Genomic DNA, 20,679 nt, shown 5'->3' with positions numbered 1-20,679 from the left:
ATAAAATTTTCAATTCACCTTAAATTCCTAATTATAAGAACCAATGGTTCTTACTGGCTAGCTGAAACAATTTTAATTTTTTTTAAGCACACAATATTATTTTCTCTCTTCCGATATTGCAGGTAACAAAGCAAATATCTTTATGCCATTCTTTTATCAGACTTCTTCTGATTAAGCATCTAATCGTGTTACCCTTTGATCAAATTAATATTTGTGATCATACACAACTTCTAACCTTACTACACTTTGATATTATAGAAAATTGTTTAGTTTTGGTATAATTATGATCATTTTCCCTTGTAATAAAGTTGTTTTTGGTTAACAAACATTGTTTTCAGTGGACTACTGTTACATAAAAATAACCTAATACATATTAAATATATTTTAGAAACGATTCCTTATTGGTAGCAAGAAGTGCTCTATACTAATACAGCCAAGTGTGTGGCTTAACACAACTTTACGTCTTTTCTATCATAAATGGACAATAAAAACGGATAATGCAACATTTCATATCATTATTATTATTTTACTTTACACCTTTATGTGGAAAACAAAAAGATAATCGAAAAAAAGTGTGGAGGAGAATGAAATTTATCCATGAATGCAGCAATGACAAAAACAAATTATTGGATTTTATTCTTCTCACTTTTTCTTCCTTTTATTTGCTAATTAAAAGTATGTGAATCAATATTAAAAGTTAGGGCACTACTTAATAGAAATGTATGTTGAGAGAAAAATAAAACACTATAGTGGCTGCTAGGAAAATGTTACACGCTTCTAATTCAACTTTAAAGGTAACATTTGGCATATTTTTTTCGTTTTTTTTCTCTTTCATAAAAGTGACATCTCTTTGTTTAGAAATAAAAAGAAAGTGACATGTCGTTTTCCTAACTCTTGCAGTAGCTATTTTTTTTTTGGATTTTTCAAGTAAAAGTTTTTTTTTTCTTTTTGAGGATTTTTATTTACCTAAGTCTAGTTTGTGATTTTAAAATATCATTAAAATATAGCTATACTAAATTAAATCCAGTTTCTTTAAATTAAAACTATAAAAGTGAGTCGAGTAAACCAATTCAGCCTATTAGAATATATAAATTGGGTTTTGAAAAAAACAATCTAAATTATATTTTGGCTCTCTCTACTTAACCTATATTTTATTTTTTATAATGATTTTAATTATTATGATGGTGAGCTTAGCTCATTTTATATATTAAATTAGTTTTTAAATTATAAATTAGTAATTATTTATAATTTTAAAATAGTTGGTAGTTAAAATCTTGATAGTTAATGTTAATGTTAGATATAATTTATAAACTATTTTATAAATTTTATTGATAATAGAAAGTATTTAGATATTAATAACTTTTTAGTTTATAAAAAGTATCATTAATATAATAATTAATTATTTTTTATTTTTAAAATTAGTTATTATTTAATAAAAAAAATTAGTGATAAGTTTTGTTTGGAGTAAAACTAAGAGAGGTGAGTTAAAAACTTGAAGGTAACTACTAAGTGTACCCGATCTATTTGCTAAAGTGCTCATATATATTTTGCTTTCTTGCTTTTGATATTATCCAAAATAACTTTCCAATTTGTTAAGCATGCTCCTTAATTGCAAAGCAGGAAGATTGGTCCTCAGCAGATTATTCAAACTATGTGCAATCTTTTCAATGTATAGTAGTTACAAAGATGGCCACTAGTTATGATAATCCAAATTAAAGCACTCAAGTTTTACAAAGAGGAAAAAATCCTTCTTAAGAAAAAATATTTTTTTCATAAGTTAGACATTAGTTATTCCTTTTAGAAATTTTCTCATCTAATTTCTTATTTTTAAACTTATGTATAAAGTTATTTTAGTTTATAAAATATTTTATCTAAATATATTTAAACAATTGAAAACTTGGTAGCTAAAGATGGTAGTGAGAGAAAAATGAAATGAAAGGAAAGAGAAATATATTTGAGTGACTGGAGCAAGGAAGAAAAGGAAAAAAAATTGCTAAGTAAAATTATTAACAAAAGGTAAAAGATATGAAATATATTGAAGGGCATGTCTAGCAATAGCTAGACTTGAGTTTGAATTTAAGATCTTGAAAATGCAATGTTTTTCTTTTATTTTTATTAATTTATATATTTAATATATAAAATTAATTTTCCATTTTATTAGAAATCACTAAAAGAATATTGATAATATATAGATGCAACTATATCATATAAGTTGATTTTATAAAATTAAATTGTTTAAAATTTAATTATAATATCATTTAGAGGAACAGTAACGTAGAGTCAAATTAAAAATGTCTAAACAATCTTGGAGTAAACTCTTTATATATATATATATATATATATATATATTGTTCTATATTTTATCATTGATAATAACAACTAATTGAATTCAATAAAAAAAATTATTGACTTTATATAAAAAAAAATTATTGGTACGAAAATGACTAACCTTTGTTGGAGAACCTAATTAGAGTATGGTCTCCCCTTCCAACCACATTTTTTTCCATCCACTTGGTTGAAACCCAAATTCTTACTTAAGAACCAAGTATAGTGCCATTAAGAGTGATTATATGTTCATCATTTACTTGACTTAATAAAACATAATTTAATGAAGTTTTTTCATATCTATTTTTATTAATATATATTTATATTTAAAAATAATTTATTATTAGGAAATTTGATCCCCATGTAATATCATGACCATCCTGAGGACCCTAAGTGAGCTACCAAATTTCTACTTCTACCTAAAATAACAATAAACAGCATTATTTTGTAGAACTATGAAAAACATGGTTAACTATTTATTTAGTCTTCACAATTATGCAAAATTTAACTTCTGAAGTTTTGTACATAAAACTCATTTCTTTTTATCCTTAATCATATAATTTTGAATCTCTTTCAGTCTCCATGAATTTAGATAATAATATGTATAAGGGCTAAAAGATAGAACTTTTATAATTGTAAAAACAAAATGAGTAAATAAACCTAAAAGTAGGAGATTTTTTAAAGTACGATGAGCCAAATAAAGAAGAAAATTATTAGGAGGGTTCCATGAAGTGGGTTTTGGTCATAATCCAAAAGGCATTGTTAATGAGATGATGCACGCATTGTGGAAAATGAAATTAGTTTGAGACAGAAGACAGCCACAAATTTGGCAAACTAATCATGTTAGAAGACGTTCCTATCCAGTTACTGTCTTCCTGATTCCTGGTCGATGTAGTGGCAATGTGTCTCTTTCAGCACGATGCTGATTCACCTTTGCAATTGCAACACTGCGTAACACAGCAACCCTTGTTTATCTTTCACCTGCTTCTAATAATCTCAACTACTTTGTTCACTATTTTTCATGATAATGTTTTAGTACACACCATCAAACTTCATGGTCCCAACCCAAGCATAGCAAATATGCAACTCTTATTTCACATTACGTAATACCTGTCTTTTCGCAATTTCGACATCGTGGCCCGTTTCCTTTTTGTTAAATACATTTTTGTAAGAACAATGTCATCACCCAAAACAAAAGAAGAAAGTGTGTTATAAGGGAATCCTAACCAGGAATAATGAATCACGTAACCATGCCCCCATTACCTACAATCATTTTACCATATCTTTGTGGAAATCGTCATCGAGACATGTATCTTTCATGATATGACATGCATAAAAAAATTTGCACTCCCACAAAGAAAGGGAAACATATTATAATATTGTAGCCTTTTGGATCAAGATATGTAATTGAGACTCACCACCGAAAGACGAGAATCTTGATCACAAGTGATAGATTGAAACTTGAGAATGAACAACTAACTATTCAAGACATTTCATTGCAAAAAAGAAATGCCAGTAGGAGTTCGGGAAGAAGTATATAATTTTTTCTAATGATAACAAAAACCTGTATTTCAAGTGAGTCTAAACACTTCGTACAAGCTTTACAGCACAACTGTTTGGATTCAGCTAAACAATTAGCAGTGTAAAATAGAAATTTCCTTTAAACTAAAAATCAAAAGGAAATATTTGGAATCCTATACTAGTAGCCTATAGTATAAATCATATCTTTAATCACAATCCGTGCTGGCTGCTGTGACTCAAAATGACAACAGATGCACCTAAAGTCTAGTTGGAAGTTTTCATAGTATGTTCACAATGATTTCCAATCAACTCAAGAAGCTGGCCAGCTTTCCGCCTGGCCCTTTCTGAACCATTTTCTGCCAGGTCCAAGAGAGGAATGATCACCCTAGGCGAACTGACAATTGACAAGTGTAGAGGATCTCCATGACAGAGGAGAACCAACACTGAAGTTGCATTCTCTTTGTTCCTAGGAGATCCATCACTGATTAATTCCACCAAAGTGGATACAACATTCAAAGATCCAATTGCTGCTTTTCCATCAGGATGGCTAGCTACTACAGCCATTATTGCCAATGCCTCGTCCCTCATTGCCCCATCAGGTTCTATTAGCATTTCTATCAACTTGGGCCCAATACCAGCCCTAATTGCTCGTCCTTTATTTCCTTGAGATAAACACAGATTGAAAAGTGCTTTTGCAGCATCCAACTTCCCTCTTTGACTTCCCTCGCAAAATAGAGTAACTAATGCCTGGATTGCTCCAGATGCACCAATTGCTACTCTGTTCTCATCCACTCCAGAAAGGCTGAAAAATGTGGCTGCTGCATTTTCCCGGGCTTCCATAGTACCATGTTCTAGCACATGAAGGATGCCTGGCACAGCCCCAGAAGCCATGATACGCTCTTTATTATCCGCATAGATAGACAAGTTCAGAAGAGCAGTAACTGCATGCTTTTGGGTGCCAGCATCAGGTGTTTTGAGGAGATCAACAAGGCGGGGTATAGCACCAGCTTCAGCAATAAGCATTCGATTTTGACTATTTTGCTTGGCAAGAAGTCGGAGCTCCCCTGCAGGACAATGAGGATAAAGGCAGTTCTATCAACATATAAGAGTGGGGATGAGAAATCTCTAAAAATGCATTTGTAGGATTGAACTGCATAGACAAACAGGTCATGGGTTTGATGCTACTAAAGCTTACGGCATATTGCCTTTAGAAAGGGAACATCATCTCATCCCCACACCCCAAGATATAACAAGTTTGTGATGCTTTCTTAATCTAACTGTTAAACATACAATTTATACCTGTGCACGTAGCTCACATAAGTTATGTAACCCAGATTCTGTCTATATGCATTAAACCTACAAAGAAGTTCACCAGGCCACCAGCTGTGCTGTCGTCATACTGGGAAATATGGAGAATGGTACATCCTAGTCTTAAATCATGCCATGAATAAAAGCAGATAATAAATTCCTTTAAAGTAAAATAAGCCCCGCCAGCAAACAAAAAAATATATAAGAATAGAAAACACTGCTTTTAGAAGTGCTAAAATCATGGGAAAAAAGAAAACGAAAGCTGAGGTTTGAGAGGTAATATCAATCTTTAGGCTCAAAAACTGGGGAGACTTATATACAAACATGCCACGGAAGAGAAAAGAAAGAGAGTAAAATACAACAACTGAGATGAAAAAGTTTTGTTAACTAAGCATGATATCATAGAAAGATGGAAGAGTTCTTCCACAGTTTATTCAATGATAAACATACAAGAATAGTGGACTGAGGAGTTTCAGCACTGGAAAGGATGACCCAAATTAAACCTTTCACCACTATCAGAGAACTTTGGGTAAGTGACATGGTAAAGAAGATGAAGAAAAGTAAATTTGTCAGACCATATACCTATCGAACAATCAAAGGATGGAAATGTTTAAGTTAGATATGTCAAAATTCCGAAGTTGTCAATGCAAAAATGAGGCCTAAGAAAATGTAAAATTGAGTACCAAGAAGTACTTTGGTACCCTATTTACAAGAATAAAGGAGACATACAATTACAAAACTGTGCAAACTAGATAGGATCCAAACTTTGTGTTTTGGATCCACATAATGAAACTACGGAAAGTGAATTATGGCAGATTAACACATACCAGCATATCCAGGAACCAATTTGATTTTTATGATCATAATGTGCCTAACTGCTGAAGAAACTCAACAGAAAACTATACAAGACAGCTGTAGGACCGGTGATGTGGTACTGAATTTTGGGTAATGAAGGGCCAATTATGCAAAATAATTAGTGAATTGAAGATAAGAATCCTGAAGCAATGAGGGAAATACAATAGAAAGTTGACTAATACCTATTAAGAAGATAATGAAACTTGCCTAAGGTGGTCTAGTGATGTGAGATACCATTTGAAAAATGTGGATCAAATAGGAGAGCCCAATGTGTAAGGCTAAAACATACCTAAGAAAACATTAGGAGAAACCATTGAATATATCTTGCCCTAACCTCAAAATGATTTTTATTAAAAACTTGGTTGTATTATAACCCTTTGATTCTTTATCCTTCATTTACTTTTTTCATATTAGTAGCTCTTTTTAATTATGTGGATTATTTTTAGTGCTACACTTGACAGCACAAGTGATTTCACAGTACCAAAGTTTTGTCCAGTGTTCAGAGGATTACTGAACAGAAGCCTTACGACCAAAATCATCTTAATGCTTTGATTTAGATTAGGGATGGTTGTAATAATATTCCAAATCCGAAAGACCACATCCAATCAGCATTATGCTGTGGTAACAATAAGTATGAGTATGTGTAAGCCATATTTTATTTAATTCTAAACTTCCAGTTCTAAGGTTATTTTACTAATTTTTCATATTTTCTTTTATAGCTTCAATAGTAGTACACGTATTCATTTATTCAAAGTTAATGCAGAATAAATTATAGGTCTGTTTAAGATGTTGTTATACTTCCTTTCCGAAAGAAGGAAAATAGCATCATAATGCAATCCTATCCTAATGATTGTTTGTTTCAATCAAACTTTATCCTTCATGCAAATCCTAGATTCTAGCTTTAGTGGGATGGGTTACTTTCATCTTATCTTCTACTTCATATTTTCATCAAATTAGTTTTTGCGGACATCAAAGATTTACATTGGTATGCATGCATCAACAAAAAATAGTCCTCTCAATTTTCTCGATTGCAGATTTTCCCTAAACCCACTAATCTCAAAATTACTAATTTCATTAGTTATGTTGTCAGCACCCTAACAGCTAGCAACCTACCACTTAAATCACAATAACCAATATATTGTGAAGAGAGAGAGAGAGAGAGAGCAAGTGAAGAAATGTATGCGATACAATGCTCACCTACAGCACTTCGTTGATCTTCAATAGCACTGGAAGAGAGTTTGCTCACTAAGATATCAAGATCTACTAATTCAGAAGAGCCATCTGATGTTGTCTTACAGAGCCATAAATTCCCTAACCTATTAGGTGGTTCCACTCCATTTGCCTCACACCAACTTGATATCAGGCCATATAAAGCATGGTTGGGTATGAGGATGGGACTGGAAAGAATCTGCTGAGTCTTGGGACACGTTCCATGCCCTGCTTCAAGCCATTTCTTTATACAAGATCGTTCATATGTCTGCAAAAAGAGTTAACATACAAAGTTACTAAATGTAGACAATTTCTAAATATTATCTTACTAGTCCATACTTTCTAAATTATGGATTTTTTAAGAGTAGACCAAGACCAAGGAGGGAGCCATATCTTTAATTTGTTTAAAAATCCACTATTTCTTACATAGTGTTTTTATTTATGCATCTCCCCAGTCAAACATGATCACATTAATGGCTAGCTCTGCCACAGAGTAAAACCCACCTCCATCCCAGAATGAAAAGAAAAAACAAAATGGTTCAACCCTGCTCAGCCACTGACAATACTAAAATCCAATGGCCTGCAGGAGGATGGGAAATGAGTTTATAGCTTGACTTGCATAACTTTCTGAATCTTTCCAATATGATTATATAACATGTAACAACTCCATGACGTTTAAATTCAGTAATTGCTAGATAAATGTATAACACTACAGAAAAAACAACCTTATTTATTTATTATTCTCATAAAAAATCTTGAATGCAATTTTTACATCTGGGAACAGCTCATAGTGTTCACATTGGGAAACGGGGTCAGTAGGGAAGAAATCAGAGATCAGTTTTCAGTAGAACTCAATATTTTGTACATGATAATCTGAATTCTAAATGCGGACTCACTTTTTTTCTAACACAGAAAAACAGATTCCTTTTTTTCTTATAAGGGACTAAATATTAAATAAGTTAAATAAATCTCATGCTGAAATTTTTTTCTATGCATCTTTTCAAGTACCTCAAATACATCCTTTTGAGATTGTCCCCCAACCGACCTGTTGTTTTAATTAACTTTGTTAGGCCTCATGCTCACTGATAACAGTGCTCTCAGAAAACTAAATCCAACATTCTACAGAATCTACCCAAATTTCTATTGATTTAAAAATGAACAACTTTTACAGATTTTAACACATTGCCTCAGACAGAGTAACATTGTATTGTCCTTACTTTCAAAGTGACAAGAGAATGATAACTGGTTTTTCCCCAAGTATTTTTCAGCCGTAACTTACAAGTTCTTTAGTATAATACAAAACAGAAAAATTTTGGTATCCCAGTTATATTCATCCACTATATAAGAAACCAATTTTCAAAGATACATATGGTTATTTTCATCTAATTGTATATTATTTTATTCAAGAAAAGAAATTAGATTAGAAAGTTCTAATAACTAAAAGTTATTATATAACCTATGATCACAGAAAAGCCTGATGCAAACAGAGCAGCATCTAGGAGCTGAATACTGCTTACAAGCCTGATTCTTGTCTCTCTTTGTTTCATCTATAATGCTGATATATTGAGTATCAATTTCAACTTTTAAAATTTTGGGAATTGACACAGTATATTTCACAGTTATCTTGACATTTTTACAGTTTAATATTTAGATCCGGGAGTATTTCAGTATAATATGGGTTTCTTTTTCTTTTATATTGAGAAAACTCTTAAGAGTTTGAGTCAAGTTTACAAAGTTTATGTAAGAAGCTCACTGTAAAAGGAAATGAAACACAATACTGTAAGAATGAAATATCTCCGTATTGTATTATGGATATAGTAAGTAGTATATGTATTAAGAAGTGGACTTATTATCACACACCAAGCCCATAGGAGCTTCATATTTTATTTTTAGGTCATCAAGTATGATCTTCATCCATAATAGTTCACACACCCCTTGAGCCATGACTCTAAATTCTGCCTCTGCACTTGATCTTGCAACTACATTTTGCTTCTTGCTCCTCAATATCACCAGATTTCCAACCAAGAACATGTAGTAGCCTGTGGTGGATCTCCTATCAACAATCGATCCTGCATAGTCAGCATCAGTATATACTTTCATGGATAAGTTTTCCCCTTTTTTGAATAGCAATCCTTTTCCTGGAGAGGCTTTTAAGTACTGAATAATTCTATCTACTGCCTGCAAGTGTCTTTCTCTTAGATCATGCATAAATTGGCTAACCACACTAACTGCCTAGGCTATGTCTGGCCTAGTTGTGATAGATAAATGAGTTTTCCCACAAGTCTTTAATATTGTGTCTTCTCCACTTTTGAGTTTTCCTCATCATTCCCAATCTTGTGATTTTGCTCTATTGACACTCCAGTGGTCTTACAACCCAACTTACCAGTCTCTTTGAAGATCAAGGATGTATTTCCTTTGAGAAATAAAGATGTCCTGTCTCGAGTAAGCAACCTCTATCCCAAGGAAGTACTTCAGCTTCACAAGATCCTTCATTTCAAATTGAGCAGCTAGTCTCTCCCTCAAATTTTGTTTTTCAATCTCATCATCACCTGTAATAATCATATCATCTACATAGACCAAAAGTAGAGTGAGTTTACCATTCTGAGAATGTTTTATAAACATAGTATGGTCACCTTGGCTTTGTCAGTACCCCAAAGATACCATAACTTGAGTAAACCTTCCAAACCAAGCACGAGGTGATTGTTAAGACCATATAGGGCCTTCTTTAGGCTGCACGCCTTATTCCCTTCATTAACAACACCATAACTAGGTGGAATCTCCATGTATACTTCTTCCTCCAAGCTTCCATGCAAGAAGGCATTTTTAACATCAAATTGATGCATTGCCCAACCAAAGTGTGCTGCCAGGGAGAGAATAATCCTGACTGTATTCATTTTTGCCACTGGAGCAAAAGTCTCCTCATAATCGATCCCATAGGTTTGAGTGTATTGCTTTATACCGATCCAGTATGCCATCAGACTTATACTTAACTGTGTATATCCACCTACAACCCACTGCTTTCTTATCTTTTGGTCTCTCTACAATCTCCCAAGTCTCATTCCTTTCTTACGCGCTCATTTCTTCATTCATGGCTCGAATCCAGTTCTCATCTTCTAAGGTTTCTTGTACCGATGTAGGGATTCTGATAGAATCAATAGCTGAAAGAAAACTCTGGTGCTGCATAGAAAGTAATTTTGTAGACACAAATTGGGATATAGGATATTTGGCACAAGATCTTTTTTCTTTTCTCAAGGCAATAGGTAAATCATTTAGGTTAGGTTCAAAAGAAGTATTTCATGTGTCCTCAAGAGTCTCACAGGTATGAGTTCTTACCTCCGGTTCGGACAATTGAAGTTGTTGTTCGACCAGGACGAGTTCTTGTTGCCTTCGCTCATATTGTTTTCCAAAATATTTGTCTTCATTATTCTTCTCTCGTAATGATGTTGGTGCAGGGTCTTTGTCATCCTCCCTAAGAATGAAATCCGGCAACAAAGGGGAAAACGTGGTAGCTCAAGATTCTCAACTTCTTGAATACTCTCCCCCTGAAGCTGAGAACTAGGAAAGAAAGACTATGTTTCATGAAAGGTGACATCCTTGGAAACATAGACTTTACGACTTTGAGGGTGATAATATTTGTACCCCTTTTTTTTGGGGGCATAACCAATGAAGACACATTTGATAGCGTAAGGATCTAACTTACCCCGATAAGGACTATGAACATGGACAAAAGCAGGACAACCAAATACATGATTTTGAATACTAGTCAACTTGGGAATAGAAGAATAGAATGTGGTCATAAGCTGAATAGGAGTAACACCCTCTAAAACACGAGAGGGTAATCTATTAATCAAATAAGTGGTAGTAAGGATTGCTTCCCCCAGTAAGATCTAGGAACGGATGTTTGGAAAAGTAAAGCTCGAGTAACCTCAAGGAGATAACGATTTTTCCTTTCAGCAACCCCATTTTGTTGAGGAGTGTCCACACAAGTTAATTCATGAACAACTCCATTTTCCTGAAGGAACTTGGAAAGGTTTTGGTTCACATATTCTCTTCCATTATCAGAATGCAATATCTTAATTGGACTTTCAAATTGTGTTTGAATCATTCAGTAAAACTTAACAAACAGGTGAAAAACTTCAGACTTATCTTTCATGGGGAATATCCAGGTAACCCGAGTACAATCATCAATAAATGAAACAAACCATTTAGCACCCGAGATATTAGGAATAGGTGAAGGTCCCCATACATTTGAATGAATAAGACCAAAAGGTTTAGAACTTTTATTACCATTGGGAGGAAAAGTTGTCCGATGGTGTTTAGCAAACTGGCAAACATCACAATGAAATGACTCAACAGACACTTTTGTAAATAAAATAGGAAATAAGGACTTTAGGGTACTAAATGGAGAATGACCAAGACGTTTGTGTTGAAGCCATATCTGAGAGGATGACCAAGATTCACGACCTTGCTGAAGATTAGAAGTGTGTGCCTGTAGTCTAACACACTTTTTATTTTCTTCATGTTGTAAATAATATAACCCGCCCTGCTCTTTAGCAATTCCAATAGTCTTCCCTATGGCAAGATCCTGAAAAACACAATGGGAAGGGAAAAATACCACTGCACAATTTAAATCTTGAGTTACCTTTTGAATAGACAAGAGGTTATTGGATAGTTTGGGAACATGAAGCACACTTTTTAAAGGAAATGAAGGTTGAAGGTGAATGTTACCACGACCATTAACGGGGGTAGTGGAACCATTAGCAACAGTAATATATATATACTAGAAGCACTAAAGGATAAAAAACTAGAACTCTTACCACTCATAGTGAAGCTAGATGGCTTACTAAGGGAGTCCATGAGAGCTCAAAACCAACTAAGTTTTTCAGATTGGCAAAATTTGATCCTGATTACAAAAAAAATCTGCCGGAAAAATTTTCCGGTGGTCGACGGTAGTTTCCGGCGAGCAGTGAGAGTTCCGACGAGCGGCGGCGGCGGCGGTTGATGGTGGTGGTCGGCGACGGTCAATGGCGGTGGCAGTAACGGTCAATGGTGCAAGGTGGTGGTGGTGGTCAATGGAGAAAAGATAAGGAAAATAAAAAGTTGCAACAATTAAGGCTGTTCAAAAAAAAAAATAATTGCAGCAATGAAGGCTGCCAAGGAAAATGGAAAAGGTGCAATGAAGACTGCTAAAAAAAAGATTGCAGAAGCAGAGTCTCCCAGATCAGGAGCTCTGATACCAAGTTATGAAGTGGACTTTAAGCCTAACTCAACCCCATAAAATCGGCTCATGAGATGAGGTTTACACCCACTTATATACAATGAAATGTCCTAATCTCTAGTCGATGTGGAATCTCCAACAATATGGTTATTTACATTAGGGAACGATGGTTAGCATTGTAATCAGTAAAGCAGAACACAGAATAAGAATAGAATTTCCCTTAAGGGATAAAAAGAAACAAATTCCAAAATATCCCTATTTTCATCCCTTCTCTCTAATCCTAATATAGTGATTTCATTCACCACACAAATTCCTTCAAAATTTGATTGGTCCTCCTTATGTGCTCACTTTTTCTGTTAGCCTTTCTTTCCTCACCCTCTGCCACACATGTATTCCGCATAATAGTTTTCCCATGTTCCTTTCTAACCACTTCACCATTTCCATGTGAATCCTTGTCCAACGACTCTTCTATCGTCGTCCTCACCCATAAAAGTCAACCCTGTGTTCAAGGTAGAATTAGGATAATCTCTACTAATAACAACGGTGTCCTCACAAGTAGCTTGAGTTGCATCTAAACCATCCAATAGTATGGAAACTTTGGCAAGTTGTTATGATAATTCAAAAATCAAGAATTCTGTTTGGTTGAACAGTAGGGGAGAACTCATTGGTGAGTAAAGGAAGTGGCCGATATAGCTCTTGATGTTCACCTTTGCATCTCTTTAATAAGAACGGAATATTGGATGAATTCTAGCTGAAGCAGGTAAGAGTAACTTTTATGCTACTAAACCAATTTTTTGGACAATGGGGAAAGGACCAAAATATCTTAAGTCCTAGTTTCTGATGCTTTTGAAGGGCCATTGAATGTTGTCTATATGGCTATAATTTGACCAAGACTTCACCTTCCTCAAACTCTAGAGGAATACATTTATTATCAGCAAATTGCTGCATCTGATGTTGAGACTTAATTGAATGAGCTTTTAGCTGAGGGCTAAATCTCATTGTTGCAACAGCTCTTGTAGCGAGGGTGGATCAATGTCATCCAAATGGTACCTAACAATGGTTGGGATATCTCTACTATAAAAAGGTCGAAAGGGGAGTCATGCCAATGCTAGATTGGAAGGAACTATTGTACCAAAATTATGCCTATGGAAGTAGCTTACTCATTTCCCTTAGATTATCGGCTGTGAAACACCTCAAATACATCTCTAGACACCTATTAAGGGCCTTCAATTTTCTATCACTTTGAGGGTAGTATGTTGAGCTCATGGCAATGGTAGTGCCACTTCAATTTGAACAATTGTTGCAAAAAATTGCTAGTGAAGACTTCATCTCAATCAGATACAAATGATTTCAAAAGGCCAAGCAATTTCAAAATGTGCTTCATGAATACTCCATCAACTTGCTTTCTGTTGTAATCAGTTTTGAGTGTGCCAAAGTGAGCATATTTGGATAATCGATCAATAACCACCAAAATAATTCTAAAGCCATGAGAGGGAGGTAAGCCAACGATAAATTCCATGGCCAAGTCTTCCTAAATTTGGGTAGGAATGGGAGAGGTTGCAATAGGCCAACTGATAGCATGTTAGTCATTTTAGCTTGTTGATATAGGAGACATTGTTGCATGTGATTCTTAATGTCCTCATACAAGCCTTGCCAGAAAAAACTAGGTAGAAATTCTAGTCACAGTATGTGCACTTTCAACATGGCCTCAAGTGGGAAAGTTGTAGAACTCTTGGAGAACTTGCTAAATAAAAGGATGCTTGGGAGGAATTACCAACCCATATTTCCAATAAAGCAACTCATCTTGCGCAAAATATTTGTATGAAAAGGGTTACCTTGCTTGTATGCTTGAAGGATCTCATTGTGCTCAAAATCAAATGCAATAGAAGTGTTAAGCAAATGGATGATTTCCCGTGTAGGTTGAGAAATAGCCAAGAAAAAATGATCTAGAAAGTAGACTCTACATTATCTTTACCAGGTTTGTATTCATTACAGAAATTATAGCCAAGGAAATTATGAAGCCAAGCTTGTTGTTCTGGTATTTAGATGGTTTAATTCGAGAGGGATTTTCATAGAACTTGGATAAGATTACCAATAACCTAAGAAATAAAAATGTCTTTATTGATCTTAAAGAACTCCTTAAACCAAGATAGTCAAAATCGAGATCTTACTTAAGACAAGGGAAATATGGATCATAAATCAAGAGATCGTAACATGGATAGTAAGATCCTACAATGAAATTCATATATCCACACACAAAATGATTATATTTCACTCAAAATTCATAATTAAACTTCAATTCAACATGACAAACAAAAAAGAATAAAAATATATAAAACAATAATTCATTAGTTGTAAACACCACATCCTAATTACATAGGAATAACTCCTTCCTAGTTACAAAACAGTAAACCAATAGCTCCATCCTATTTCCAAATAGGAATTCTATACTAGTAACAAAATATCTATCTAAACAAATAATCATGTAAGTTAAATTCATCATCTCCATAAAGACCTTCTACTACATTTCGATCTCCTTCACCATTCAAATCAATCATAACTAAACCATGATGTTGTAAAATTTCATCCTCCTCAACTTGGACTAGAACCAAGTTTTCATCCAAATCCAATTAGTCTACATCAAAACCTAATGCTTCAATCTGCTCATGCTCATCTTCCATAACCACTCATCATCGAATGAACAATCATCAATATTAATTTGAACTAGTTTTCTTGTTTGCTTTTTCTTAACTAATTTTGGATTAGTCATAACATAAATAACATCATTCATTGTGCTTTGCTTTAGCCTGTTTCTTCTCTTTGTGTGGACCCAAAGAAATGCAAATACAAATACAATAAGTAGTGACTAGGAATTCTATTCTAGAGATATATTTTAATGTTAACTTACCATCTCTGAGGAACTCCAATTATTCTCACATGCGGAGGAGCTACATGGCAAGCTCAATACACAAATATCAATTTTTTTATGTTCTCGATGCTTATAGCCATAAGACTCTCACCATTTTGTTGGATCCTTTAAACTAATTGACCTAGTAGTCAAGGGACAACCAAAATATTTAGCTATTATTTGAAATCATCAATTTGAACATCAATAAGAGCTTTTTCATCCCTATCCTTCACCATCCTAGTTATACATTTCATTAGACCTCGTTTCACTTCCAAATATGCTTTAAATTTAGAATGATAATACATTTGAGGTGTTAAGGTAATAGCCTACAGCATACAAAATCCTATCAAGTTGTTTGTCCCACCTTTCATCAATGATGTTCCACAAAGGCAAATAACTAATCAAAATATATTACATTGACTTAGCTTTTTCTTTTCAGTTTCAAAATCACTAACTTAATAAACAAATTTGTAGACAGTTAGATTGGATACCTTTTTCGATAGCATTGGGAGAGCGGCAATTGTGACATATCTTAACCAAAAGAGAGCACGTTGAGACATTTTTTTCAATTAAAGAAGAGAACAACGATATTTGAGCGCGGTTTCGAAATGTTTCTAGGCAATGACAATTTTTCATCTAAGGAAGAGAGGCAACCGTGACGTTTCCGCAATTTCATGAGTTACGTAAATGGGCTCTAAAAGAAGAAATTTGGACTTAAGTTTGGGTTATAAAATCGGGTCATGGATCCCAACCCAATAAAATAACCTAGAAACTTACCCCAAGGTGTTGCAAGAGGTGTCATTGCAGGAGGCATCAGGGAGGAGTGTTGAGGTTGTGACAAGTGTTGTCGCAAGGTATCTCAAGCCTAGAAAGGTGTCATCGTCCCAGCGGGAAGAAGCGCAGTCGCAATAAACATTGCCACTGAAACATCGCCGTGAAGTACGTCAAGGCCACAAAAGACACTGCCATGAGGAACGTCGCTTCAAGGTGCATGGAGGCCACTAAAGGCGCCGTCGCGAGGAACGTCGAGGTTGCGAAGACACTATCAAGGGAGCTTCAAGCCCACAAGGGGCGTTGTTGAGAGGAACATCATACTTGTATTGTGAGAAAAGCCACCCCCACGTGAGTTGTGACTACTTACATCTTGGATGGGAAAAGTAAACAGAGATTTGAAATACACGAGTCTACACATGTACAATCATCAGTGAAATTAACAAACCATCAAAATGAATTAAATCAAATGGAAAATTACTATTTTTATTACTAATGGGATAAGATGCATAACGATGATGCTTTGACAATTGACAAATATCACAATTGAAAAACTCAACACACTCTTTGATAAACAAATGAGGGACAAGGAATGAAGAGTGAATGAGAGATATCCAAATCTTCTAAGATGAAGTCATATTTGGGAACTTGCCCATGATTTTCATATTGCTTACTAGCTTATGACCTCCTTTGTTTTGTTTTGTCTAACAAATGAACTTAATTGAAGGTGACATTGAAGGAGCAACTTTGGTTTTTATTGTTACATACCAATAAACTAAACATATTAGTAAGCCATAATAGCTTCTGAACTTCTATAATACATAAAGACAATTAAAAAAGTGGTATTAAGTACAAACCTGCCCTGTGCAAATGATAACAGGATCTTTCATTAGCTCTAGAGATATTGGGCAGCGAAACTCATCAGGTATAACCAGTGATTGTGGACATAGTTTCACATTCACATATGACTCATCAGTTTGTCGAGATAAATCCTCACTTGCTGACACGATAATGTTTCCTGATTCCACCATTAAGAAATCTTGGATTTTTTTCAGCACAACCAACGACATATCCTGTATGCTTTTCTGAGAATGATCCCTCCTCTCTACAGCCATCTTTTCTAGAGCAAGTGACTCTTGCTTGACATCGTCCACATTGATAAATTGTAGTTTTTCACTGATTAAACTTAGTTCAGCAGTTTCGGCATTCACATCATAGCTCTGGTTGTAAACAGACAAAAGTTGTTCATAAAGCTGAAAACCCGGTGGATCAAACTGCTCTTTAGCTCTTCTAAACTGAGTGGTCACAAGTGCAACCTAAAGATGACAACAGGAGCAGAGAAATAAGAACTTACAATTAAAACAGAACGAAAAGTGGTAGCAACAGACAATCGAGAAAATGAACTCACTACAAATGAAGACCAAGACACCAAGGAAAATAACATTTTTCAGAGGATATTTGAAAGATCTATAATGAAACCTATTTGAGCTTATCTTATAATATAAAGACTTAAACAAATATTTAATTAAGTTTATAAAAGTGGCCTGTGACTTTTCTGTTAGCTCTTTTTAGCTTATTTCGATAACTTTTAGTGAAGCTTACACAAACAAGCTACAAGTTTCACATATTTTGTTTCTTCAATACGGAGAGAGAGCAATAATCGGCATTAATGAAATCGTTAAATAAAAAAAACACTTAAACAAGTCTGAGCAAATAATCACTTATTTCTTTAAAGCTCTCCCTTAGCTGACAAAACAAAAGTAAGCAAAAAAATAAGTTAAATCTGACACACTAAACTATTTACCCAAATGTGACCTTACATTCTTAGTAATTAGCAATGCTTCATGGCATAACCAAAAAGTAAAAAACAAACTTATTTCTCAAGATATTGAATGTACTCAATCACCTTTACAAAATTACGAAAATGCAATATTCTCCTTGGGTTAGAAGTATCAAGTTCTCCGGATAAAGAAAGTTTCACAAACATTATTCACCTGTTCCTTGATTTCTTCCGAAACATCAAGCTCGTCAAAGGAGATCTTGCTAATAGCATGTTCAAAACGAACAGCAACATCTTTGAATCTGTGCTTAACTTGCTCTCTGTCCAGTATCTGCAATTCCAAGCAACATCCACAGAACCAAACACCAAATGAAATTCAAATATTCGACAAATGACATTACAAAAACAAAACATAAAGAAGTACATGCAACAAACCCTATAATATTCTTTTGAACGCACAGTATTAACTAAATTTCAGTTTAATTACTCATTAGGCATCTCTACTCTAATACTCTTTTGAACACACATTCCTGATTAAATTTTAATTTAATTACTCCTGTGGTTTCGACACTTAAAATTATTTCCTTTTCTAATTTGCTTCAAGCGATACACATATACTTTTTAGTTCTTAATCATCTTTAGTTTCCTGCGCATATAATTTTAATATTTTTTAGTTTCTTCAATGAACACTAAAAAATTTCAAATATATATAAGTTATTGGAATTACAAAACTAAACAAGTAATTAAACCTAAATTTTTCTTTTGAATAAATACAAAATTACGAGTAAAACAGTGAATCTCATTGAAAACAGAGATATGGAGTAATTGGTTTTTGTAATTTTTAATAAATTTTAACATAAAAAAAAATGTGTATACCTATCATTCTTCAAACGAGCAATGCAATTTATTTACAGAGGTGAATTGGGGAACGCACCATGAAAACCTGGCTTGTGCGGGTGGCGAATTGGAGCAAATCCCTGGCCTTGAAGAGCGCGTCCTGGAGCGCGGGGAAGGGAACGGCGCCACTGAACACGACGTCGTCATGCAATTCGTGGAAGAGAGGAGCGAGGAAGCGTATGCGGCGAGCGAGGTCGCAGCATTGGGTCCTGAGGAGGGGCTTGAAGACGGAGAGGTAGGAAATTTGGGTGGCGACGCGGGTGAGGTTGCGGAGCGCCCCCGAAGGGTCGGTTTCCGCCATAGATAGAAGAAGCGGAGGCGTATGTGTGTGGGTCCCAGAATCACGTGGGGAAGGTTAGGTTAAGTGGAAGATTGAAGAAGGGTGGTGGGTTCTGAAATAGTGGTTAACTTATGGCGCCACAGAAGAAACCGTTGCTGAAAATGCTGAACATATATTATTTTTCAATTTATTAATTATACGTTTTAGTTACTTTATTATTGCCTCTCTTTTTGTTTGTATTATAAGATTTTAATTTGAAAATAATCGATTGTATTACCGGTTCTATAACCCAGGTTACGAGTTGATATAGTTTTTCTTTTAGATTCAATCCAAAATATTTTGTATTGTTTATTTTTCTATATGACTACTATTTTAGTTTTTATAAAAATTTTAATTAATTAATGTTTTCAGCTTTCAATAAAATAGTTAATCATTTTTCCTAATTTACTTTAAATAAATTACATTAATATCTATATTCACAGTATGCAAAAAAAGTAATGTGTTTGTTTAAAATTTGGAATTATTTTAATAAATGAGATAGTTATTGTGTTTCCTGTGATCTGTCACCATTTATACTTTCCTGAGAATCAATAATGTCTGCAAACTGAATGAAGGATATAAAATTTAACTAAATCTCAACCAAATAATTCACACACAACACATGAATAATACACAATGTCAGCATTTCAAGTCATGTTTACAAATGATATGTGATCAAATGTCGTGAAGAAGAATTTGTGGCAGTCACATAAGATCATGATTTATTTTTCCATAAGCACAAATTTATTATTGATAAAACCAAAAAACTTGACTTGAAATACAAGTTTGAAGAGAATAGGCAAAAAAAAATTACAAATGATGAGGGAGTTTCTTCATGCACCTCTATGTTTTCTTCCTGCACCCCCATAATATTCCGTAAAGATAAAATTATTTTTATTATTTTCTAAAAATTCTAAAACACACTACCAATACTCTTTCTTCTTCTTCCTTGCAACCTACATTTCCTACATTCTTTTTTGTTATCTATGCACGGTGTCTTCGTCTTATAACACAAGAACCGTATGGTGCGTTTCACTTGGTGGTAGTTCGATGGTGTCTTCAGCCGCTTGGTGGTGGTTCGGTAGTGTCTCTTCATCTCTTCCCTATTATTTTTGTTTTCTGGAATCATGATTCCACAACATAGTCCCAGATTGAGTGATCCAAAAATTTCCTGGATGAGTGTATCTAGAAGTTATCCAGATTGAAATGCATTTCGAATCCACCAATCTGTAAGCCAAAAAATGCATTTCGGATCCACCATTCCGTAACTGAAAAATTGTTTATGGATACAACAATCCATAAGTCAACAAATTGCTTCCCGAACACCCCGTCATCTAAAAAACATAAAGCTTTACTTACGGAACGGTTAATCCGTAGATCATATTTTCACTTCCTTATTGATCCATCCGTAGCACAATCTCATATTCCAATTTCTGGGAACCTAAAAATACCATAACTACCCAACCTCTTACAAAAAAAACTCAATTCTTACATTTAAAAGCTATCCAACACTTCGGCAACGCAACTCATTTCTCCATCTTGCTTTGTGCAGCTAAAATGAGTCTCAA

General features: G+C 34.2%; 1 protein-coding gene across 1 annotated transcript; it reads right to left on the bottom strand.

Annotated features, from left to right (window-relative positions):
• Positions 1 to 3,786: 3,786 nt before the first annotated feature.
• LOC137825232 (U-box domain-containing protein 13-like) lies at positions 3,787 to 19,233 on the bottom strand. The gene is made up of 5 exons (XM_068630906.1): positions 18,830 to 19,233; positions 18,110 to 18,226; positions 16,973 to 17,431; positions 7,207 to 7,486; positions 3,787 to 4,910 (listed from the first exon to the last, which is right to left on the bottom strand). The coding sequence occupies exons 1-5, from the start codon at positions 19,091 to 19,093 to the stop codon at positions 4,111 to 4,113; spliced, it is 1,920 nt and encodes a 639-aa protein (XP_068487007.1). The 5' UTR covers positions 19,094 to 19,233; the 3' UTR covers positions 3,787 to 4,110.
• Between the last annotated feature and the right edge of the window lie 1,446 nt (positions 19,234 to 20,679).

Source organism: Phaseolus vulgaris, chromosome 8 (assembly GCF_000499845.2).
Source record: "Phaseolus vulgaris cultivar G19833 chromosome 8, P. vulgaris v2.0, whole genome shotgun sequence".
NCBI lineage: Eukaryota > Viridiplantae > Streptophyta > Magnoliopsida > Fabales > Fabaceae > Phaseolus > Phaseolus vulgaris.
Note: the sequence above shows the minus strand (reverse complement) of the source record. Positions and strands in the feature narration are given on the sequence as shown.